The 24,565-nt window shown below is 43.7% G+C and overlaps 1 protein-coding gene across 1 annotated transcript in view; it reads left to right on the top strand.

Annotated features, from left to right (window-relative positions):
* The first annotated feature begins 352 nt into the window (after window positions 1-352).
* Window positions 353-24,565, top strand: part of LIMD1 (LIM domain containing 1) — a 52,907-nt gene continuing 28,694 nt past the window's right edge. The window contains exons 1-3 of the mRNA XM_065399413.1: window positions 353-410; window positions 721-2,657; window positions 16,360-16,461. Of these exons, the coding sequence (XP_065255485.1) occupies window positions 1,154-2,657; window positions 16,360-16,461 (1,606 nt within the window). The 5' untranslated portion in view covers window positions 353-410; window positions 721-1,153. The remainder of the gene's footprint in view (window positions 411-720; window positions 2,658-16,359; window positions 16,462-24,565) is intronic.

The raw sequence follows: 24,565 nt of genomic DNA on the forward strand, positions 1-24,565 counted from the left end.
CCGACCCCCGTTCGCCAGCTGTACCCGGGGGGCTTTGCAAAGCGCTGGGCCCTCACTCAGGCACTGGGCAGCCGCAGCGAGAGGTAGCAGCGCCTAAAGGCCACGGCCAGGGCGGGTGCGTCCCCGTGGCAGGGCTCCGCGCCGACAGGCAGCAGCTGCTCCACCGCCCCCTCCCCAGCCCGGGACCGTCACCCGGGGCTCGCCCGGCTCCGCCCCCCGCCCGCGGGAAGGGGGCGAGGCCGCCACGTGGGCGGGGCAGAGAAGCGACACCGAGTCACGGAGAGCGGCCGCCGGGGAGCCCCAGCCCGAGCAGCGCCCCGCCCGCCAGCCCGCGTGAGTCCACCCGGCCCCCGCTCCCGCACGAGAAACTTCCGCAGCCGCCGCCTCGCCGGGGCAGGCGAAGAGGCTACGTGAGGTTCCGCCCGACCCCTTCCCAGGAGGTGCCCGGGGCTCCTGGCAGCAGCCCCCCCCCCCGCACGTCCTGCAGCGAGACCCTGATCCCTCCCCGTGGCCTCTGGGCGGGGACTGACTCTCCCTCTGCTCCCCACTTCCCCGGGAGTGTGGACGGGGCCCCCAGCCCCGCGCGGCGTGAGAGACCTGACCCCAGCTCGCCCCTCAGGCGCTGCGCGCTCCCCCCGTGACTGGGCCTCCCGCTGGGGAGGGAAGGGGTTTGCAGCCTGTTTCCATGAGACGCTTACAAACTCTCTCTTTCTTTTCTAGCCTCCGTCCTGCTAGTGGGCTCAGGCTGAGTAAGCCCTGATTGCAGGGTGAACGGGAAATCTCCTGGAGCCCTTTCAGATCTTGCTTCTTCGAGGGGGCTGTTCCTCCCACCCCCAGATTTACAATAAAAATTGAAGCTGCATTTCTTGCATCTTATGGTAAGAAGAGACGCCTGCTTCTGACCCAGTTATTAACGGGAGATACAACCTGAAGTTTGTTTTTCTCAGTTTTTGCATATGCAAGAAAATTGATTATTTTTACAAAGCACGTAAACTCGTGTAACCTTTTTCTGAGTCGAAGACCGAGCCGACATGAAGCTGAGGATCACAAAGTAAAGTGGATTCAGTACTAACCGCTCCTACAGTCCTGTATGGCTTGTAGCTTTCCTCATTAAGTTTAGCCGTGGGAGGGGGGGGCTAGTGAATTTGCAAAAATGGATAATAAATATGATGATCTGGGCTTAGAGGCAAGTAAATTTATAGAAGATCTCAATATGTATGAAGCCTCCAAGGATGGACTCTTTCGGGTGGACAAAGCTGTTGGCAACAACCCGGAATTTGAGGAAACCAGGAGAGTTTTTGCCACTAAAATGGCTAAAATTCATCTCCAGAAACAGCAGCAGCAGCAAGAAGAGGAACTGATGTTGGCTGACACTGGCTCTCTAAATGGTGGGGCCAGTTTCAGTGTCCAGCAGCAGTTTCCAAACCATCCTGTGCCTGGAGTAGCTCCGGGGGCCAGTAAATTGCATTCAGGAGAAAATATTGCCAAACCTCCTCTGGCCACAGCATCAGTGTGTGCAGCGCACCAGCTTGCTTTTCCACATCACCCACAAGCTGTTCCTGATGGGCAGCGAACAAAACTATACCAAGATGGCAAAACAGCTAGCAAAGAACATGGCTGTAGAGAGAATCTGGGGGATTCTGAGGTCTCTGAAGGACATGGGTTCCACAGAGCAGCCCATGTGAATCCCAGCACTGCAAAGCCATCTTTTCCTTCTCTGCCCCACGGACAGCATTATAATGAGAATCAGACAGGCATCCCTGCTTGGGGAGGAGATGCTGGTAAGTTTTCCATCCCAAAATCTGGTTTGGGGAGTTTACGATCCAATGTTAATCATAGTGATCAGCTACCAAGGAGTCCTACAAAAACCCAAGCTGATCCTCACCCTTACCAGCATCAGAAGTCACTGAGCTCCTGCAGGTCTTCTGAAAGTGGGTATGGAAGCCAGGAAAATGGGAATGAAAGCAACAGACTCAGTCGAGGCTATGACCAAAACTCAACTGGTCAGAGATCTTCCTCTTTCTCACATACTCTGACCCCCTTTTCAACTTCTACAGGGTTTGATGATGAGACAGCAGTGGGATTTCCACAGCAGAGATCTTCCTCATTCTCAGCCCCATCAACAATGCCTGCACAAGGGTTTTCAGGTCTGTCTGATCAATTTAGCCCAAACCCTGAGAGTGAGATGCTACCTTCTGGCATACCACACAAAACCAGTCGTGACCACTCGTTATGGTACCATGACAATTCTAGTTCTTCCACGTCTAGTTCAGCTCCTACTCCATTGCCTCCAAGCGTAGATTATCAGCAAGCCAGTGCTTATCCCAAGTCTACAGCCCATTTCATAGTTCATGGTCAAAATCACAGGCTTAATTGTCCTGGCTCTGGCATAAGTCCTGAGCAGAATTCCATCAGCGTAGCTTCACATGGGCCAATGATTTCTGATGCTCCAAGGTCTCCATTTAAAGAGGGCATAAGCAGTCTGCAGCATGACTCAGGACACCAGGAAAATTCCAGTTCTACAAAAGTAAAGTTACCCTGTCAGACCCTCCTTCCACAGCAGGAACAAGGGCCGTCTGCAGCTGAATTAAAATTAGAAGCACTTACCCAGCGTCTGGAGCAAGAGATGGATGCTCGTCCCAAGGCTGACTACTTTGGTAAGTATATATGTCTGAAATTGCAATCTGTAAGTTATATTAACGCATCTGACAGTACTAACTGCTGTAAGGTTCACTTCTTCAGAGACTAGGAGGGAAACACACTTTTTCTGCCCTCCCTTCAGTGGTTTATTTTTTTACTTAAGTGTCAGTTACTACAGAGGCTAGAAATTATTTTGACTAGGAAACATTTTTCCATTTCACTTGTTTTAAAGCAAGGATTCCATAGTAACTTCAGGAGGGAATGATGAGAGCAGGGTGAGGTGGAAGGGTTATGACTTTTGAAGTATCTTAATTAATTTTTGATTGCAATTTAACATCTTTTAAAGATATTAATAGACTACCTCCTTTTCTAAAAATTGTGTGTGATTCAGCTTCAATTAAAAGTTTTTTTTTTTTTTTTAATCGATCAAAAAGTTGGACAAGGCTAAGGCTTGCAGCTATTTAACAACTTGAATGAGCACATCTGAAAACCAGGCCATAAATGTACTGCACTCTACAGATCAGATCCACAAGTTGTCCAGTGCTGCAAGGTATGCTTGTATCTTGCAGTGAAAAGAGAAGGAGAACTTAACATCTGAGGGTACCTGAATAAGTAGTTAAAATATTCTGCTGATTTCAGTCCATTTGATATCATCGGCTGACAATGACCTGTTGGCAAGTTTAATAGTATATTTTCTCTCTTTCTCAGTCATGTCGTAGCTTAACAAGATAGAGGATATTTAGTTTGGTTACCCAGTTCTTGGAAAGAGTGGGTCTGATCCTGTTTCCACTGAAGTCAATGAGAATTTTGTGATTAACTTCAATCGAAGTAGGATCATGCCCAGTATGACTTTTGTTCTTCCCTGTTTTAGGCCAAGCCTACACTACAGAGTTGAGTTGATGTATGGCTTACGTCGACCCAGTTATGTCAGTGTCTATAGCCTTGCTCCCGCTAATGTAAGTGCCCTACTACACCACCATAATAACTCCACCTCCATGAGAGTGGTAGGGCCTATGTTGTTGGTGGTAAAGTGTTGCAGTGTCTGTGTAGACACTGTGTTCCTTAGATCAGCTGTGGCAGTCATAACTGTCAATTTCAGGCTCCTGACTGGAGCTGTGAAATTGACAAGAAAGGCTGTTGGCTCCCTGCTGTGGACCCCCTGCCGGGATCGCAGCTCAGGCTGTCACTCCAGGGTGCCTGGGGGGGGGAGGGGGATGGGGAGTGGGGCAGTGTTCCCTCTAATTTTTCTCACCCATGTGCGGAATTAATTTTATGTGCACCAATATGGAGGTGATGTGTGACACATCACCTCCATACTGGTGCACATAACAAAATTCATGTGGTGGGGGTGGGGCTAGGGGTTTGGAGTGTGGGAGGGGGCTCAGGGCTGGGACAGAGGGTTGGGGTGTGAGGACTCCGGCTGGGGGTGCGGACTCTGGGGTGGGGCTGGGGATGAGGGGTTTGGGTACAGGAGGCTGCTTGGGGGCTATGGCGGGGAGAGAGGAATCCCCCCAGCTCGCTCTCTCCGCAGCAGCACCTGGGCTTGGGGTGGGGGGGGGGGAGAGGCATCTCTCCCCACGGCAGCAGCTCTGGGGCTGCAAGATAGGTGCCCCGGCCCCAGCAGGTCTGGGCTGGGGGAGGGCTGCCCTGGCTGCGGCTGGGTCTGGGCCGCCCTGGCCCTGCTTGGGGCCGGCCTGGGCTGTGCCTGGGCTCGGGGGGAGGGGTGCCATTGCCATGGCAGGTTGGGAGCCAGGCTAGGTCAGGGCCGTCGGGGGGGGGGGGGGGAGCAAGTGGGGCAATTTGCCCCAGGCCCCACAGGGGCCCCCACGAGAGTTTTTCGGAGCCCCTGGAGCGGGGTCCTTCACTCGCTCCGGGGGCCCCGGAAAACTCTTGCGGGGCCTGGGCCCCCAGAGCTTCTTCCACTCCGGGTCTTCAGCGGTAATTCGGCGGCGGGGGGTCCTTCCGCTCCGGGACCCGCCGCCGAAGTGCCCTGAAGACCCGCGGTGGGGGGGTCCTTCCGCCCTGGGACCTGCCGCCGAAGTGCCAGGTCTTGGGCGGCAATTCGGCGGCGGGGGCCCCCTGAATCCTCTGGGTGGCTCTGGGCTAGGTAGGAGCCGGGGGAGTGACCCCCCTCCCCTGGCTGCAGCAAGTCCCCAGGCAGGTTCCCTGAGCGCCTGCACAGCACTAAATAGGCTGCCGTGTGGCTGCGCAGCTTACAGGGAACTTAGGTGGCCTGGCTGCTGCCTGGGCTCTCAGGTCCCCGTTCTGAGCCCGGCTGTCATCTGGGCTTGGAGCTGGGGCGACAACTGGGCTTGGAGCAGTGAGCTCCATGCTCTGAGCCCCCCACACTGCCCCTCTGAAATCGGTGCAAGTGCTCCTGGTGAGGATGCGCTCCACTGACAGAAGGAGGGTAATGTAGACATGAAAAACCACAGTAATTACTGCGGCAGCTATATGCGGACTTAAATTTGTAGTGTAGACATGCCCTTAGATACATGGGTGGAACATCCCAAATGTAGCAGTAGCTTGAACTCTCCTTCCTAATGTGAAGTAACATTTTTCACCTCTGTGCATCTTGATCCCGTGCAGGCTTACAAACACAAACCAGGGGAAAGACTTCACGCTTTCGGCTTACTCTTGCTGCTCCATGAAGGCCACCATTGCTGCTGCCAGCACAGGGAGTCTATACACCCATGATACTTGAGCACTCTATTCTTGCCAACATTACTATGAACTTCACAATAAACTACTGTGCAAGCTAAGTAGCTGCCAATAGTGGTATCTGAAGGACATATAGATTGTTTCTCCCAATGGTTAGTTGAGAACTGCATGGAAAATGTATTCCAGAATATCAATATGTGATGTTCCCCTGATAGAGAGTATAGTTGTAATCAAATTTAGTCCAGTGAAAGGGCAGATGTGAAACAATAGGCATTTTACTCCATGACAATGATCTGACAAACTCTTTTTTTACTTTAGTCATTTTGCATAGCAGTGTCTTGTGTTCTTTTTGCTGCTTTTTGAGGATAGTGTTTTAAATACCATTCCTCTACTCTGAATATAGAATGCTCCACTGACTAAGCCGTGAGATTCTCTTCAATAGAGGATGCTACTTGGATTTTGGATTCACGCTGGTTTGAATGGGTGAACAGAGGAGCTGCTAGGCTATACATACTTTAATGTGTGTATGGGAAGTAGGTGCATGTCAGAGCAGATGGATGCAATGGATAACTAGATTTTTACCACCTTTAAATTGGCAGTAATGCAAGGTATGTGCTTTTTAACTTTCAGGAAGCATGTGGTGATGTAATGATATTTTGGTAACATGCGACGAGGTCTATATGGTGGGTCCACTGAATTATTTTTATCAGGATCCTGGGGAGAGGGGAAAAGATGGAGGCTCCTTAATTCCCAGTAGGTTCCAGTGACAAACTCCTACTAGGAAGCTATACACTGGGATGGGCAATGCAGCCAACTGAGAATAACATGCGTAAGGGAGCAGAAATGCTAGGGGAAGAAATAGAATTTGCAGCAGTTTTGAGTCCCAGATCTATGAAGGGAGGTTTAGTGGTGACTTCCTGGAATATTTTGAAAGAGTTGATGCAGTATAGAAGTATTATAAACTATTGCTGTTTTCTTCTCTCTCTCTCATTTTCACTTTTATGCATTCAGTATACTATTACTCAAGGATAAAGCACTGAATTGTCTCTAGAGCGACAAGGTGGGTGAGGTAGTCTCTTTTATTGGACCAACTTCTGTCGATGAGAAGCACATAAGAGGTACTCAAGCTTGTCTCTCTCACCAACAGAAGTTGGTCCAATAAAAGAGATTACCTCACCCACCTTGTCTCTCTAATAACCTGGTATCAACATGGCTATAGCTACAAGTTGACTTGAGAAATTCTAAGTACTGTATTACAAATCTGTTTCTTCACTAAGCCAGTTCCTCAAGCTACCAAAACTTAGTATTGAAAAGAATTATTTTTATGTAACAATGATTTAAAAAAAGAATAGCAGTTTGTTTTTGTTTTAAACGTTCCTCTGCATTATTGTGAACTCAAATGCAACACCTCTGCTGTTACCTCAGAACCAGGAATTGAAATTGGCTAGAGATACAAGTGCAAATGATTGTTTCTGAAAATGCTTTCATGTTTGGTAATCTGAAATGCTATTGGAAACACAGGTGAGATTTTTTTAAAAACAATATTTATTGTTTATTCTACCTCTGTCAGGAATGGATGTTTTTAATAAAGAGCTCTGCTCCTAACAAGGGAGATTTTGTATCTGCTATTGTGTGAAAATCAACTTTGGTAAACTTTTTATTTTATTTTAACTACTAAATCCAATATAGATAGGATTCCTCTGAGGACTACCAAACTGTCTAGTTATCAGCCAACACAAGATTATCAGATTACCATACAAAATATTTCTGGCTTCTCAAACCATATATGGTATGGGAAAGGAAGGAAAGAACCAAAGAAGTCAGGATTTTTGAATAATACGTACATGTAAGCAGTGTCAGAAAAATGAGTCCTGCTTGGGTCTCTAGAGCTTTTTTTTGTTTGTGTTAAGAGTGTTTTCTGAAATGCTGACTTCACTGCAATGGCTTATGCAGTATTTCAAAAGAGACATAAGGAATCCGAGGGGCTATCTGTACAGTCAAAATCAAAGGCTATTATCCAACTTCTAGGTTAGGAATAAAAAACTTTAAGGGGTCTGTTTCTACTACAGTGGAGAAAGAGCCCTGAGTCCACGTGAGACAGATCTGGAAATTAACTTTGATTTTATTAAAGTTTTAGACTGCCATTGTCAAGGAAGCCTGAGGGAGCTAGGTGCCTGAATCGAATGAATTTCTGTGGTATTGGGGTGCCTAACTTTTCCCTTAGGTTCCTTTGAAATTTCCTCATCTTCTCTCACTAGCTAAAGTTAAGGCCAGATTTTCAGGTGTGAGCACAGCAGGTGGACTGCAGAAATGTGCATTTGCCCACTGTGTTGTAAGAGAACACAGACTTCTGAATGAAAATCATACAGTTCCAGGCCAGATCATGCACCACTAAAGCCAATAGACGTTTTACTGTTGATTTCAATGGAACATGTTTAAGCCCAGTGTGCCTGACTGTCCATTTGTATGTGCAGTTACCCAGTTTGCATGTACAAACTCAGGTTTTTGCAGGTGAAACAGGTGTGCGCACACATTATGAATGTACCTCTTGTGCCCATAGATGGAAATATGGCTCTTAGTGTTTTAAAGACACTGGTTATCAGTAGCGTTTTAAAACAAACTCGATGTGTTTTTTCATATTATGAGTGATTCTTAGATTTTTAAGGTCTAAATCCTCTCATTACTACTCAGGGTGGAGTTGATAAGCTGTTGGTATTTTATCAGAGCCCCAGGCATCCTAGTTTGAAGCTGAACACTGAGATGCTTTGTAGCAGGCAAGCAGAGTGGATCATGTAGTTGAGTTTGAGGATTTTTCCTTTCACCAAATTAGAACTCAAGATGAATCATTTAACCCAAGTGGAGACTTGGAATCTTGGCACATGGAGATGGGTATAATTAGTTGTCAGAGCGGAGGGCAGTTGTGCAGTGAACTTGATGTTTCACTGCGCAATCATTGCAATCCGATAGCTGGTATTGCTACCAAAATGTTACAGATGCTGGAAAGATCATTTGAGGGCTGCTGCGATGGGAACCTCAGGTAAAAACAGAAGAATTTTCTGAGGTTTTTTTTTTTACATGCAAACTTTGTGGGCTGGAGATAAGGGCAGCTTTCTCTTTGGAAATGTGTGAATGTGTTCATTTCTGCCTGCTAGATGCATGCCTGTTGCTGGAAAAGCTCTGAAGCTGGAAGAAGTTTCATGTGTTCGGTGCAGGGAGAGGGGGGCGGGAAGAGTGGAATCGTGCAGTAACTCTTCCAACATTCCTCGTTTCAGAACATGAATTAGTACACTTGTGGACAACACAAAGCTTATCTCTGTGTAAGGAAGCAAGTGAATAAATATTTGCCTGGGATATGACTCTTTAGGATTAAAGCTGTATATGACCCTCCTCCCCTCTCCTGGAAGCTGAACTAGACGTAAATAAAAATGGCTATTTTAAAGCAGGAGAGAGAGCAGTGACTGAGGATCAACAGTGGTGGTGGTGAGGGCCAGGCTGCAAAAGATATGGAGCCTGATTCACTCTGCCCTGTACTTAATGTAGTCTTTTACACCAGTGCAATGTGAGTATAAAATGCCACCAAATCAGAATGGTGGCATTTTGTGCTCACTTTGCACAAGAGTAAATGACACCACAAGGTGTAGGATAACTGTGAATCAGGCCTAGGGGCTTTAAACACCTTGGACCAAGTTTTCACAAGTGCACAGACTATGGGTAATGTGGAAAAATTGCATGTAGTGACCTGTTTCCTCTTTGCATACACAATTATCTGCAGTGGCAGACTTGCGCCAACCACTGAGTGCTAATTGAACAGGTATGCAGCCGCATTTGCCAAGCACTCACTATTCACATGAGCCTCCCCCCTGCTTTGGAAATTAGCTCTTTGAGGAGCATTATTGTTAACTGTTGTTTTGTAGCACTCAGAGGCCTGCCAAGCACCTCTCAGTACATAGGCCCCTGCCCCAAAGAGCTAACAATGATAATGGTACTGGCCTCCTTTGTAAAGCACTTTGATATCTACTGATGAAAAGCGCTATAAAAGACCTAGGTGGTGGTGGTATGTTCTAACGTAGCCACGACTCCGTGAAATGTGCAACCACAAAACAGAATTGGGGTATGGGGAAGGTCAGGAGTTAGAGGAATAAGATTAGAGTTACTTGGGAAGGGGAATGTGCGCAACATGAGGAAGCAAGGTGTGTCCTTCCTTTCTTTTTTTTATAATATATTATGTTGTGTTGTTGACTTAGTTCTTGTGGTCCTCATGGTAGAAATGGGTTTTCAGGAGGGAGAATGAGAAGACAGTAGTGGCCAGGCAGCAGTCAAGACTGTCATAATTGGTGGAGCATAGGGGTGAGATGGGAACAACATAAGAAGAAAGGCGGGGCAGAGTTACTCTGGACCTTGACACAAAAAGCAATACCATGACACTTGTAGCTCTTGGGTGCAAATATATGGGAAAGAACATACAGACAATGTATTGGAGACATTTAGATGAAAACAACTTGATTTTTCTTTCCAAATGTGACTAATTTCTTCCACGTAAATCTAGCCAGCTATAAGGAGGGGCCACAAACAAGCTTTAGTTAATATTAATGGCTGTAATTCTTGAAGCAACATAACTGTTAAAACTGCTGGTGAAGAATGAAATTAGTTATCAGAAGCAAATGTAGGTGTCAAGGGATATAAAGAGTAAATGAGAAGAATAAGATCCACACAATTGCTAAATACCAACCCCAGATTTTGACCCAGTAAAGTGTCTTTATTATGTCACTTTGGACTTATATCACCCAAGTCTACCCTGAGTCATGCCCATGCTGTCGTCTCATCATCAGGGGCTGCGTCGGTGAAATGGCAGAATGTGGCCTATTGTCTGAACCAAAGTATCACATCCTCACATTCTCCCCTCTGTGGCTTAGGCTTCCTGCTGAGGAAGTACAGGTGGGCACAGATGTAAATGTGGCAGTGAAATATTTTGATTTGGACTCTATGTCCCAAAAGGTCTTATTGCTTTTCAGCTGAACAGACTCTGGTGGATGGAGGTGTAATGTCCCAATCAGTCATACAGAATGCTATCATTCAGCATCATTTCATTGAATTCTTAGCATATTAGGGATTATAAGGAATTAGAAGTGAAGTAGCAACATTTGGAGGAGAAAATGTTGTTTAGACTTTGAAATTTGTGGCAAACAGAAATCCAGTTGTTGAACTTAGTGGCTGGGACTGACATTTTGGATGATACCAGAGGATCAGATTCTGCTTCCGACAGCTCTGGGATCTCTTCTGACTTGCTGGACATGTGAGCCTGGGCTGTTTCCGGTGGCAGCATTTCTGATGAATTAAAATGAAGAAACCAAGTATCAGAGCTGGGGGACAGCTCGCAAGGCTTGTTTTCAGTCCCAGCTGTGCTCCAAAGGTCCTGTTGTTCAGAGCTTCAGATGTAACTTGGGGCAGTTGCTTTCCACATGATGCTAAATGGAACAGTGACTTCTTTGTCCTGTTGTTCAGAGGCAAGCTGCCCTAGAAGCAGAAACTGAAATCAGCAATTTATGTCCTTTCCCTTTCCAAATATGGCTACCATTCTCCCAGTGCACTTGAGTGTGAACTTGCTAGCACTTCACATATATGATTTTTCAGGCTCGTCAGTGCTGACGAAAGGGATACCTTAGAGTACATTTTAATAATACATTGTGCAGGGTTAAAGGCGTGTTGCCTGATTTTCAGATGTGGATAATTTAATAGAACATCTTCATCCTGTGTTTTTAGATGCTCAAGTTGGCACTTGCTTGCCTAAATAATGTGCAGGTCTGAGCATCCAAATGCAGAATACAGGCATCCTACTAAGGCCCCCATTTTTGAAACATAAGCATATATACAGTATTCAGCCTTACGCTTGAAGTTGAGGAATAAGATATCTCCACTTTTACTCAGGCCTGATCTATAGTAGGAAATTTCCTTGTTGCTGCTGGTGAGCATCAGTGACATGTAGCTAAACCCATGGTGATGACTGTTAAACTGTAAGTGTAGTCCAGTAGAAAGCACGCTCAGCAGCATTACAAAACACTGGAGTTAGGACTTGCTTGGAGCAGGGCATAACTACAGTTCTGAAATGGAGTTGAACACTGTGTGTACTGCTTTCCTCTGGCCATTAACCTGTGATCAGCAGTAGCTCAGCATACATGTTCCTGGTGCTTGTCATCAGCAATAGGTTTGTTCTAGCATAGAGCAGGCCTAAAAGAGCAGGTTCATCATGGCAATAGGGGGTGAGCTGGGAGGGTTGTAGAGACTGAATAGTGTTAGGTAAAAATTATAATTAATTCTGTATTTTTTTTCTTAGGAAGGGGTCAGGTTAAAATGAGAGGTAAAGGCTTTCTAAAATACATTGCTAATACCACCTTAGCATAGTGATAGAAGTGAACTCCCATCCCTGGAGTAATACCATTGATGTCAGTGTATTACACCAAGGTTTAATTTGGCCCAATTTTTTTTTTGTTTTTTTGTTTTTAAAAGAACCTTGGGGTCTGTAGTGTGATAGGTTGTCACTGATCATGATAATGGCAGCATTTAAATAGCACCGCCTAGGATTGGAATTCAGCAACTCTGTGAAATGAACTGGATGGTGAGTACCAAAGGGGTAGCCGTGTTAGTCTGTATCCACAAAAACAACGAGGAGTCCAGTGGTACCTTAAAGACTAACAGATTTATTTGGTCACTTTTCTTGTGCTGCTATCATTTGGCTAGGGACAGCCTTGCAGAAAATTAAATAGCTGCTGTGTTCTACTGTGTGCCAACATTCCATTGGACCATTGGCACTTTCACACAGATCTATCCATTACATGATGCAGCAAGGAAGGTATGTTTTTGTCCTACATGCCTGGTGCATTAGGTGTTAAGCAAGTCAGGCAATTAAGCAGCACAGATGGCTCCATCAGGGTGGGGCATAATTTGGCTAAAACTATTTTAGTACTTTTCAGGAGACTTGGCCTGTGAGGTGAATTACAGATGTCTTCCCTCTCTGAATTGTAGTTGTTGTTACTACTAATTCATATTGAGTGTCTGGGTACTTTCTGGAGAGGAAGAAATTATGTTCTGGAGGCTTAATGGAGAAAAAGTACATTTGCATGTACAAGGGCAAAAGTTAGGCACCTTTTAAATAAAATAAATATATAGATTCTGCAAAAAGACCAGTAACTGTCATGGAAGAATCTTAAAACTGCAAAATCTGCAGTTTTCCTGCTTTCCAGCATCCTTGGTTCTAGGCAGGAGGGAATCTTACAAATCAGCTTTGAGCTATGTATGTCAGATGACAGGACAAAATGTTGGGTTGTATCAGACTTTGACTTGCTATATATGCATTTGAAAGGTCAGGTTTTTCTCTTTTTATGCCCCAAATGCCTACAAAACTTAACTTATCTTCCATTCTCTCTCTCTCCATCCTGTTTTACTTTCAGATAATGCATATTTTCATAAATATCTAAAATAGCTGTGCTCTCTGTTTAAGAAGATCCAAAAAGTTTTGCCAAATGATTGGCATGTTGGTGTGGATCCATAACCAGCTGGTGTGTTTGTTCAGACCACACTTGGACAAGTAGAATAGCTTTCTATTCTTCTCAGTCTTATGATTGGATTCTTTCCAGTTCTGCTCTTTGGATCTGACCACACTAGGGCTTGGAACTGTGTTTTGTAACAGTTTTCAGAGTTCTAGTCTAACGCGTTGTAATGTGCTTTCCATACTCAGGGATACTATGTAGTAGGAAGATTAGTATCTGCTTTTCAGCAACAGTGCAAGTGTAGCTGTAGACAGGTCTCAGGCATTTTTACCACGGAATGATGAAAACTTGTTAGCAAGAGGGAGAAATGTTTGCTAAAATCCATAGCCAGCATGGCTCTGCCAGAGCCATACTTGACAACGCCTTCTGGACACTGTTGCAGATGGTTTAGTTTTGTCCTAACATGGACCAGACCTTTCAGTCACTTAAAATTAGTTTGGAACCTTAAATCAGCTATGTAATCAGTTATGTCAATAGTGCCTACCGACCCCAAATGAAGCCAGGACCTCACTGTGCTAGGCACTATCCACACGTATAGTAAGAGACAGTACCTGCTTCAGAGAGTTTTACAGTCTGAATAGATCAGACAGACAAAGGGTGGAAGGAGAAACAGGGTATGTCTACACTACCCATCAGATCAGTGGGCAGCCATCGATCCAGTGGGGGTCAATTTATCGCGTCTAGTCTAGACTCCTGTACTCCACCGGAGCGAGAGGCGGAGTCGAAGGGGAAGCGGCAGCAGCCCACTCACCACAGTGAAGACACTGCGGTGAGTAGGTCTAAGTACGTCGACTTCAGCTATGTTCAGTAACTTTAGCTGAAGTTGCGTAACTTAGATTGATTCCCTCCCAGTGTAGACCAGGCCACAGACTCACAGGAAGGTGAAGTGACATTCCCATGATCACCTAGCAGGTCAGTGCAGAGGCAGAAATCAGCCCCAGGTCTGTACCGCCTCTCTTGGTTAAGAGTAAAGATAAGTGAAGTAAATATAGATTACAACCTTGTGGAAACAGAGCTGGCCCTGCTGAAAATGTTGACTGCTAATTTTTCAGATAATTTGAGCTTGATTCTGCATTAAAACTGGTCTGTGGTGATCATGTGATAACGCTTAGCACAGACAAGCTAGCTCCACTTGATATTTATTTTGAGACAATAACACCCCTTCTCTGTCAGTCTGACAGCGGCTTTCCGGCATGCCTTTCATTGTGGAGTCTATACAGTATTAGAGGAGCGAGGAATATTCCAACTCAAAAACCGTGAAGGAAATTGATAAGGGTGATTGCCCCTTCCCTCAAAACATGTAATTTGCTGTGCATCATCCCAACCCTCTGTTATGCTTGTGCTGTTTTTGAACATAGGAAAGTAGCAATAATTTGTAACGAGTAAAATTCCCATTCAGTTGCAGAATTTCTGGTCCCGTTATTGCCATGTTCATTTTAGACTAAGGAAGGAGAGAAGCCTCAGTAATACTTGGCTCATGGAAATGGATCTAATTGTAATCTCTTTTCCTTATCAAAAAAGGTTTCTTTGGAAATCAAACGGGGGCCAAGTGTGGTAGGCAGTCATTAAACATGGCCTAGGCTGCCCTTTCTCTGTGACTGCAGGGAGAGGGCAAAGCAGACCAACTGTAGGTTTTTATTGCTTGTGAGGCAATGTCTGTCTCTCAAGGAAGATACAAGGCCAAGTCCAGCTATCACTGGGCGCTGCCCCAAATTGAAATATATTAATTTTTAAAAGGGGTCTGACATAACCTCAAGTACATCTTGTAATCTTTCCTTGCTATAGCCTTCCTCTTCCTCCTATACACTCCCCTCTCCCCCATTGCCATCTTTTACTATGCTGTGTCTATTCAGGGCCTCATTCCTGCAGTTCCATGCTATTATAGCCTCGTTGATGTTCAATGGGACTGCTCATGCATGGGGCCTTCAACAGTAGACTACTTGGTGGAAGGCCCTGTCCTTTTTTTTTGCCTGCCCAGACTGTTATATACAGAGCAATAATAATAAAACACATTCATTTTTCACTAAACAGCTAGGTAAACGCATCTACAAATTACTTGCGTGGGGCTACATTGTCCCTCTAGGCACAGGGCTGACCAAAGGGCAATGCATAAACCGCTCTGCCCCAAGAGGCATCATGCTTCAGAGCTATTCCTCTCTGGCTCTTGTTTGCTTCTTGGAGGGGGGAGAGGGTACGTTACTGCAGCCCTTGAAAGGATGTTTACTCCTCCCCCTGGCCTGGCCAGCTACTCTTGCCAGTGAGAGGGAGTAAAACCAAGCCTCTGCATCCTCCTTGACCTCTTGCTTGCAGCGGGGAGTGTTTGGAGAGCTGGAGTGCTGCTTCGCAACAGAGCCCATCTGGAGATCTGTGTTGGTCTTACTTGGCTGAGCAATAGGATGTGGGGGTTACTCCCCTGTATTCTCCTGCTTGAGCGAGTAAGACAAGGACGCAGGCTAGTCCTTCTGGTTTGCAAAGGTTGCCCCCACCACCCTCACAGTCAAAGCATTCAGTTTCATTTTACATTTCCTCTGTAATAGCACGCTGAATGTGGGTGGATTTGTGCTCCAGCTCAGGCTAGCCATCGTAATTATGATCATCTTATTCAGAGCCAACAGATATAGGTAGAGTTTTGGCTCCTAAAGCTAAATCTGTGTGTGCATGCACTGGCTGTTCTTCATTCCACAGGCAATTCTGAGAATCAAGTCCATACTAGCTATTCTGAGAATCAAGTCCATACGAGCTTACTTGTATTACCAGCAAACATCTGTTCCACCAGATGGAATTGTTTTAAATGAACTGTGGGGAGGGGGGGAGGAGGATCTGGCCTGGAATACATTATATGTAGATAATATTCACATTGAGACTTCCCTTTCAGAAGGTATCTGGGAAAGGGAAGAGATGTGGATTTGATGTTTAGTCTAGAGGCTGGATTAGTGGGCAGTCTCATGATTTTTATGTTCATCAGAAGCGGTAGTAAACTGAAATAGATGAAGATTTAAATTGATCAATTAAAGGGGAATCCTAGTTTTCTTAAGCCATTGTGGCAATCAAAAGGTACATTCTACACTGAAGTAGTGAAAGCTATTTGTCATTGAACAACCAAACAAGTTTCACTACCTTCAAGCCTTTCTGCAGTTTTCTTTTTTATAGTGTGTGTGAGGTGGTTGGGAAAGGGTGGGTGTGGGGAGGGAAGGGCACAAGTCTAGGAAACTGGGTCTTGAGATAGTCTTTCACATTATTTACAGTGATGTGCACTCCACAAATCTGATGATAGCATCAGCCTTTAACAATAGCTTGCAAGGTGTATAATACTGAAATCGCCTAGCTTCCCCTGCTATGATGACTGTGTCTAACTTCTGCCGTTCGTTAATCGAGACGCACATATTAATGAGCCAGTGCTTCTGGCGCAGGTAAAGATTCTCTGCAGCTAGGCCATCTCTTTCCTTTACGTGCACTTGTCATGTTAATACATTCTACCTCTGATCTCTCTTCTTTGTCATTATTTCATTTTCAGGAACCTGTGTGAAGTGCAGCCAAGGTGTGTATGGAGCAAACCAGGCTTGCCAAGCCATGGGGAATCTCTACCATGATGGCTGCTTCACCTGTGGAGCATGCAGTAAGTGTGTCTTTGCCTATATAGTAAAGGGAAACATTGCATACACATGGTAATGGAGCTTTATAGCAAATGGGTTTTCAGATCTTTTCAAAACATATGGTGTAGTTATTTACATGGCAGGTTGTATGTACCTGATGGATTCTGTTGCAGCTCTACTTTTTCACATTAGTTCTTGCATGTCATTTAGATTAGGTGTTTTGGGTTATGCCTGCCTTCTACTATATGGTATGTAAAGCAAGATAAAGCCCTGTGGGTATTTGTAAGTGCCTGTTATCTATCAATGCAGCTGTATCTTATGCACGGAACTTCATAGACCTAGAAGACTAGATGCAGGAATCACTGGGGAAATTCCATGGCCTGAGTTGTGTATGTCAGCCTAGATGATCCTATGATCCCTTCTGGCCTTAAAATTTCGCTGTCTCTAAGACAGATTCCCTGCCCAGAAGACTATACAATCTGAGGACCAGATATGAGAGCTCTGCATGTGAAGGGCTAGCAGGATTGGGCACTAAATTAAATTATGTATAGCTATAGGCATCATAAAGTAAACACAGCTTTTTAGAGTTGGAGCTAATTTGCTTTCTAACGTCACTTTGTCTCAGTCAAGTTTTTATATCCCTGACCTGGTTATTAAACTGGTTTCAGTTGTGCCCATGCTATGTCTTGTTATGTTACACAGATGGCAGGATACATGCTGCACTTCCATAGTACTACCCCTATGTATGTTGGTTCCCAGAATGGATTAGGAATTGAAATGACTGACCATGGCCATTTGGAGATAAATGGGCCACTATGAAGAAATAATGGAACTACTGTCACTTTATTCATAAACCCTGCCCTCTACTCTCTGCCTCCTCTCTCCCACACCCGTGTTCATGCCTTTTCTTTCACTCTGCTCCTTCCTGTGTACCAAGCATATTTGCTATCTTCCTATAAATCCCTCCCCAAAACCCATGTCTCTTGCCTTGCTTCCTGCCATAGACTGCACAGGACTGGAAGACGACTTTTACCCTAAGAACTCGCCTTCACTCACTCTGTAGTCTGTAACAAAAATACTCCTCTTTTAATCCTCATCCCTGCTTTTGCAACCCCCTTCCGTTGTCTAGTCTCATGTTCCATGTTTGTTTGATTTAGACTGTTAAGTTCTTTGAGTGGGGGGTAGGGAGCCACAATTTGCTTTATTTTAATAATCTCCATAAGGTGCTGTGCAAAGTTATGGTGCTAGTAGTGTTTTGACTACAAATAATAACAATAATAGCTTTGCACTTCTATAATACTTCCCATCTGAGGCTCTCCAGAGTGTTTTACAAACACTAATGAACTAAGCTTCACAATGCATATGCAGAGGCAAGTAATTTATAGAGCTGTCAAGCGATTAAAAAAATTAATCGTGCGATTAAACAATAATAGAATACCATTTATTTAAATATTTTTAGATTTTTCCACATTTTCAAATATATTGATTTCAATTACAACACAGAATACAAAGTGACAGTGCTCACTTTATATTTATTTTTGATTACAAATATTTGCACTGTAAAAAACAAAAGAAATAGTATTTTTCAATTCACCTTATACAAGTACAGTAGTGCAATCTCTTTATAATAAAAGTTGAACTTACAAATGTAGAATCATGTACAAAAAATAACTGCATTCAGAAATAAAACAGTGTAAAACTTTAGAACCTACAAGTCCACGCAGTCCTACTTCAGCCAATCGCTCAGACAAGCAAGTTTGGTTACAATTTGCAGGTGATAATGCTGCCCATGTCTTGTTTAAAATGTCACCTGAAAGTGAGAACAGGCGTTCGCATAGCACTGTTGTAGCCGGCATCGCAAGATATTTACGTGCCAGATATGCTAAAGATTCATATGTCCCTTCATGCTTCAGCCACCATTCCAGAGGACATGGGTCCATGCTGATGATGGGTTCTGCTCGATAATGATCCAAAGCAGAGAGGACTGACGCTTGTTCATTTTCAGCATCTGAGTAAGATGCCACTAGCAGAAGGTAGATTTTCTTTTTTGGTGGTTCGGGTTCTGTAGTTTCCGCATCTGAGTGTTGCTTTTTTAAGACATCTGAAACCATTCTCCACACCTTGTCCCTCTCAGATTTTGGAAGGCACTTCAGATTCTTAAACCTTGGGTTGAGTGCTGTATCTATCCTTAGAAATCTCACATCGGTACCTTCCTTGCGTTTTATCAAATCTGCTGTGAAAGTGTTCTTAAAATGAACATGTGCTGGGTCATCATTCAAGACTGCTATAACATGAAATATATGGCAGATGCGGGTAAAACAGAACAGGAGACATACAATTCTCCCCCAAGGAGTTCAGTCACAAATGTAATTAACACATTATTTTTTTGATGAGCATCATCAGCATGGAAGCATGTCCTCTGGAATGGTGGCCGAAGCATGAAGGGGCGTATGAATGTTTAGCATATCTGGCACATAAATACTTTGCAATGCCGGCTACAAAATGCAAATGCCTGTTCTCACTTTCAGGTGACATTGTAAATAAGAAGCAGGCAGCATTATCTCTCGTAAATGTAAACAAACTTGTTTGTCTTAGCGATAGGCTGAACAAGAAGTAGGACTGAGTGGACTTGTAAACTCTAAAGTTTTATATTGTTTTGTTTTTGAGTGCAATTATGTAACAAAAAAAAAATCTGCATTTGTAAGTTACACTTTCACGATAAAGAGATTGCACCACAGTACTTGTACGAGGTGAATTGAAAAATACTATTTCTTTTGTTTATCATTTTTACAGTGCAAATATTTGTAATCAAAAATAATAATATAAAGTGAGCACTGTACACTTGGTATTCTGTGTTGTAATAGAAAACAATACATTTGAAAATGTAGAAAAACATCCAAAAATATTTAATAAATTTCAATTGGTATTCTATTGTTTAACAGGGCGATTAATCGCAATTAACTTTTTTAATCACAGTTAATTTTTTTTGAGTTAATAGTGTGAGTTTACTGCGATTAATTGACAGCCCTCGTAATTTGTATTAGCTCCATTTCACCAATGGAGAAACAGGCCCAGAAAGACTGAGTTTCCCATGAACACACAGGAAGTCTATGGCAGAGCTAAGACTAGCACCGTTCTCTTGATTCTAACGCCTGTGCTCTATCCATTATATATCCCTGGAGCTGCTAGTATGTATTTAGAAATGTAGCTCCTTATGGTGTATTTTGCAACAGTAAAAACCACACTGTGCGTTTGCATAGCTGGAGTTTTATTTTCCAATAGCGAGGTCTGGCTGTCCTGAGCTTCCAAAATTACCACTGTGCAACTGTTGCTCAATAAATATGGACATTCTATCATCATTTTAGAGTTACTTGTATCCTATTTATAAGGAGACCGGCATTAAAGGCTTAAAAGTAGTTATTCTATTTCTATTTCTGTTTACATCTGTTCCAGCCCAGTGGAAACAGGAATCGGGGTTAAGCCATTTTCCAAATGTGCTGCAGGGTGGGCTTGATCTTGTCCTTCGGGACTGTAAGAGTGACTATTTGCTTCAACTGCTGATCCAAAATGCAGACCTTTTTATTTTCAACACATTTCAATGCAAGATAAAATTATTTGCATTTCAGAATAGACCATGTAGGTGGATTTATCTATGCCTGGAATCCAGCAAGGGATAGACTGCTTCTCCCTGCCTACGCTGTAGCCAAAGACTCACCCTGGACAGGAATCAGTGCAAAGGATTTCATATGGAAAGCTACCAGTGGGAGCCCTCACTAAAATATATTTCCGCATGTGGGGAGAACAGGGGCATAAAACCCATAATTCCAAGGCCACATTTTCACATGTTATGCATCCAGTAGCTGTTCACTTGCTTCAGCAAGTGGATAGAAACTTTTATTTTCTTACTAGAACTTAATACACTACAGGAAACACGTTCTGACTAATGTCAAAAATGAGGAGCGTAACAGACCTCCAGAAATCCATTTGCTTATACTAGGAAATGTAATAGACTGGCATTCCTCTCTTAGTCTGGCTGTATGCCAGATGTTGTAATTAGATACAATCAGCTGACATAGACTTGTAGTTGCCTGTGATGTATGATTTACACATGGTGAGCCTAATCCTTTCCTCAGTTACACCAGTGCATCCCCATTGGTGGGGAGCAGAATTTGGCCTATTCCGTGCGTATAATTCTGCACTAGTAGATAGGCAGCATTGGCCTTGGGTAGGGTTCTGTTCCGCTGTCCATGTGCATGGAGGTGTAGCTATCATTAGTGGGATTTAGTGATAGGCCTACAGAGTGAGAAGGCTGTGCCCCTTAGTTATTCAGCCAGATTCACCCCTTAGTTCTGCTAGCACAAACTGTTGGAAGTCAAATGGAGGGCCATGCCCGTTGGTGATAGACATAAAGCCGCAAGCTGCCTGCGATACTTGCTCTGCTGGAGAGAGCTAGCCATTGTACCCCACAAAGCAAATGGAACCAGGAAGGGCTGGGCCAGATGAAAGATGTGCTGAATCAGCACAACAATAAGGGAACTTCTGCTGGTAGGGGACCTGGAATATAGACCCCCCCCTCCCTTCCTCCTCCGCCCAGTGTAAACCCTGAGGCTGAGGGGCCATGGGTTCCACTGTCTGCCTTCCCTCGGGGTGAAAAGATGCTGCCCATCCATCCAGCCTCACAGGTGCCAGGGTTCATTTTCTTTCAGCTGCCCACATTGGCTGGAGTTTCAGTAAATTCCTACTGCTTGGTTGCTTGCCGTAGGTGTGGCTCTTTTTATTTTTTATTTTTATTTTTTTAAGAATCTTTATTATACCTTTGGGGGGTGTTTGATTTTTTCCTTTCATGCTAGTCATCAGCAAACAAACAAAACTGGACATGCTTTGGAGGTCAAAGTAACTACTTCCCTGGCTGATTTGTTGTAACGGAGGAAAGGAAACACACTTTAAACATTACATGTTGTTGCTAACGTAGTTCCATTCTTTTTCCTGTCTTAACGCTCATTTTAATTCAGAAGTATTAGCTCTATTTTTTCATGTCTGTTTTGGTGTTTCTGTTTGTTAGTATTTTTGTGTGCATTACTTAGAATTATTTTAGAATCAATAAAAAGTTGAAGAGATTTTCAAGGGCCTTTACATCACCAAATATAAACATTAATCGTGTTCTTAGCCATTCTAGAAGCACAAGATTGGCCTGTTCCTGCTCCCATTGAAGTCCATGGCCAAACCCCTATGGACTTCCGCGGGAGCAGGATCAGACCCTACTGACCCAGATTCCGTTCCCAGTTTCACTTGTATAAATCTGGAGTTTGACGAGTATCTTCAGGGGAGTTATCCTGGATTTATACAAATGTAAGTGAGAGTATAATTTGGCTCATTTTATACAGTATAGCAGTTACTCAGTAAAACCTCAGTCCTGTATGCTGTGCTCACTTAAATAGCATTTGCTTGGACGACTCGCATGAATATAGTTATGTATATGTTCTAGTGTTTGCAGGGTTGGGTGTAGTAATGGTATTTAAGGGGAACTCTTGGAAGCAGGTCCTCAGAGGAGGCTTGTTCACACACACATCCTACAAACATCAAAGCTGCCAAACAAACTTACACTGGAAGAAATTCACATTTAGAAAATGTCTACAAAGCAGTTTGGAGATGTAATTTCCAGCTCAGTGCTCAAGTAGATGTAGGAGCACTAGCTCTGTTTGAGCTAGCATGCTAAAAATATCTACCTGCCCAAATTCAATCCCACCTGACCCCCTGGGTACGTATTCTGGCAGCAAGCCGGAGCCACCGCAGTCACACTGCTATTTTTAGTGTGCTAGGTCAAGCTGAGCTATCTGCCCCTGCTGGGAATTATACCTCCAGCTGCTGTATAGAGATACCCTTAAAGGAGATGTCTTTGGCTCCAAAATGTAGGCACAAAGAGTACTTCATCAATAACTTTCTTAGCATGCTTACATATTGGAGTGATGAGGTGTAGCTGTATGTTTTGTTGGTATGCCTGGGATTCTGGGGGTTCGCACAAGTTTTGCTGAATTCTGTTTCTGAAACAGGCCTCTGTGGATTGCACTCTCTTAATTGATCTTTCAGATGGTTTGCTTTGTCCTGTCTTGCTTTGCAGTTATTGGTAAAATGTACCTATAAGGACTTTTTTCCCCCTTCTGTTCTGGTCCCTGGCCTGTAATGGTGCAGATTAAACTATTTCTGTCCATTATTCACTCTGTTGACCACAATTCAGATTAAAGAAGTATAGCTCTGTCATCAAGACAGGGATAATGTATGCCTTCCTGCACACTCTCTCTGCACCATACCATCATACCACTGCAGTAGATTGTAGGAAACTTTCAAATGCCAGTAAAATAAATGTTTGGCGGGACCATATTGTCTGTCTAGCTGCAAACCATGTGTTTGAACAGAGTATGTGGAGATGCTGGCTTCTCTGAACAGAAAGAAGTTAGACTGTCTGTTGTAAGGTCAAGTGGAATTCATCTTGGACAACATCCAGTAAAAACTGTCATTGAGAAGTCAAGATTGTCCATGGTCTCAGTCCTAAAATTCTGCTGGGATGGAATGCTGAATCTCTGCACTAAAATAAATTAAATAACTAGAATTACTTATTAAGATAAAGCTAATTTGTCAGCCAAAATTCCAGATAGTTATATTTGCTGTCTCATTAGTTTCATTTTAGCAATGATCTCTAATTTTGCTCATGGCTGGATTTCTGTCCAAATGTTTTTTGGTTTCCCAGACATGAAAGACTCGGAGAGCTTTACCAAGAAAAGAATAGACCTAAGATATTTCACAGTGCTGATTTTACTAAGTCCTATTTCCTGATATACTGGCATTGTGGTCAGTGAGAAATGATGTGGGAAAGCAGTTGGATGGGGCTATGTACACATTACAAGGGTCAGTTGGCAGAAAAAAAATCAGCAACTTTAACTGAGACACTGGGAATAGTATAGAGAAAATTTGGCTTTTGAGATAAAACCAACAGATTTAGAATGATTAATTACTTTGGCACAAACTAGCACATTTAGTTCATTGATACAAGAACATGTGTGCAAACAGAATAGTTTTTAGTGGATAAAGCCCATAAACCTTTAGGCAGGCAGTTTTTTGCCTGTTCAGTATACATATCTGCCTTACGTTAAACCTGTGGAGGTATGTCAATAATACAGCCATTTCCTGCATGCTCATGGTGTCTGCTTGCTTGTTGTTTTTAGTCTATAGACCAAACATTCTCGGTCATCAGTTTGTTAAACATTAACCATTCAGCCTGCTATGCAGCTGCTGTGCAATAGTTACTCCCATTGTATGAAAAATATCTATGCACATATTGTTTGTGCTGTTATGTTCAAGACAAAAAAAAAAGGTATTTCCATGTAATAAGTAGGGACTTTAAAAATATTTCACTATGAGTGTGTGTGTGTGTGTGTGTGTGTGTGTTCGTGTTCCTCTAACCTATTGTTTCAGTTTAGTGCTTTTTAAACCCTGATGTGCCACAAGTTTGATGGTTCTAGGTTTATAGGACCACAGACCCTTCTAGCTCTGGTCCCACATTACCATTGCTGACACATTTTAGAACATATTGCTCTTGTATTTGAGCTGTATGAGTTCTGAGGTCCTCAGAGGAAATAAGACCGTAAAAAGGATGCACAAGAAATGAGTAATGGAAATTGTAGGAGAGGAAGGAAGTCAAAAATAGAAAACTGGTAGTGGGGTGGAGAGATGTTCAAATAGTAGATCAAAGCAGAAAATCCAAAATGAGGGTCAAAGATCAGATCTTCTATTGGAAATGAACAAGACTAGTGTGTCTTTATCAAATGGCAGAATTTGACTCTGTTTATCTCTTTTTAAAACCTGGGGTGAACATAATGTTTGTGAAAGGGGGAAAGGTTACTAGCACTAGGTTAGAATCACTGGCCTGGCTATCTAATTTCAAGCTATCTCTCTACTGCATGTACAGCACCCATTGCAAAGGGGCCTTGGTCTTGCTTGGGACCTCTAGGTAATACTATATTACAACTAAACAATAATTATATTTGTAAGCTTCCTTGGTCTGCCAGTGCACTTGATCCTAGACCGACATCCCTGTCCATCCAGTGCTGGGCCTCCCTTGAGCATACTGCC

Source organism: Emys orbicularis, chromosome 2 (assembly GCF_028017835.1).
Source record: "Emys orbicularis isolate rEmyOrb1 chromosome 2, rEmyOrb1.hap1, whole genome shotgun sequence".
Lineage (NCBI taxonomy): Eukaryota > Metazoa > Chordata > Testudines > Emydidae > Emys > Emys orbicularis.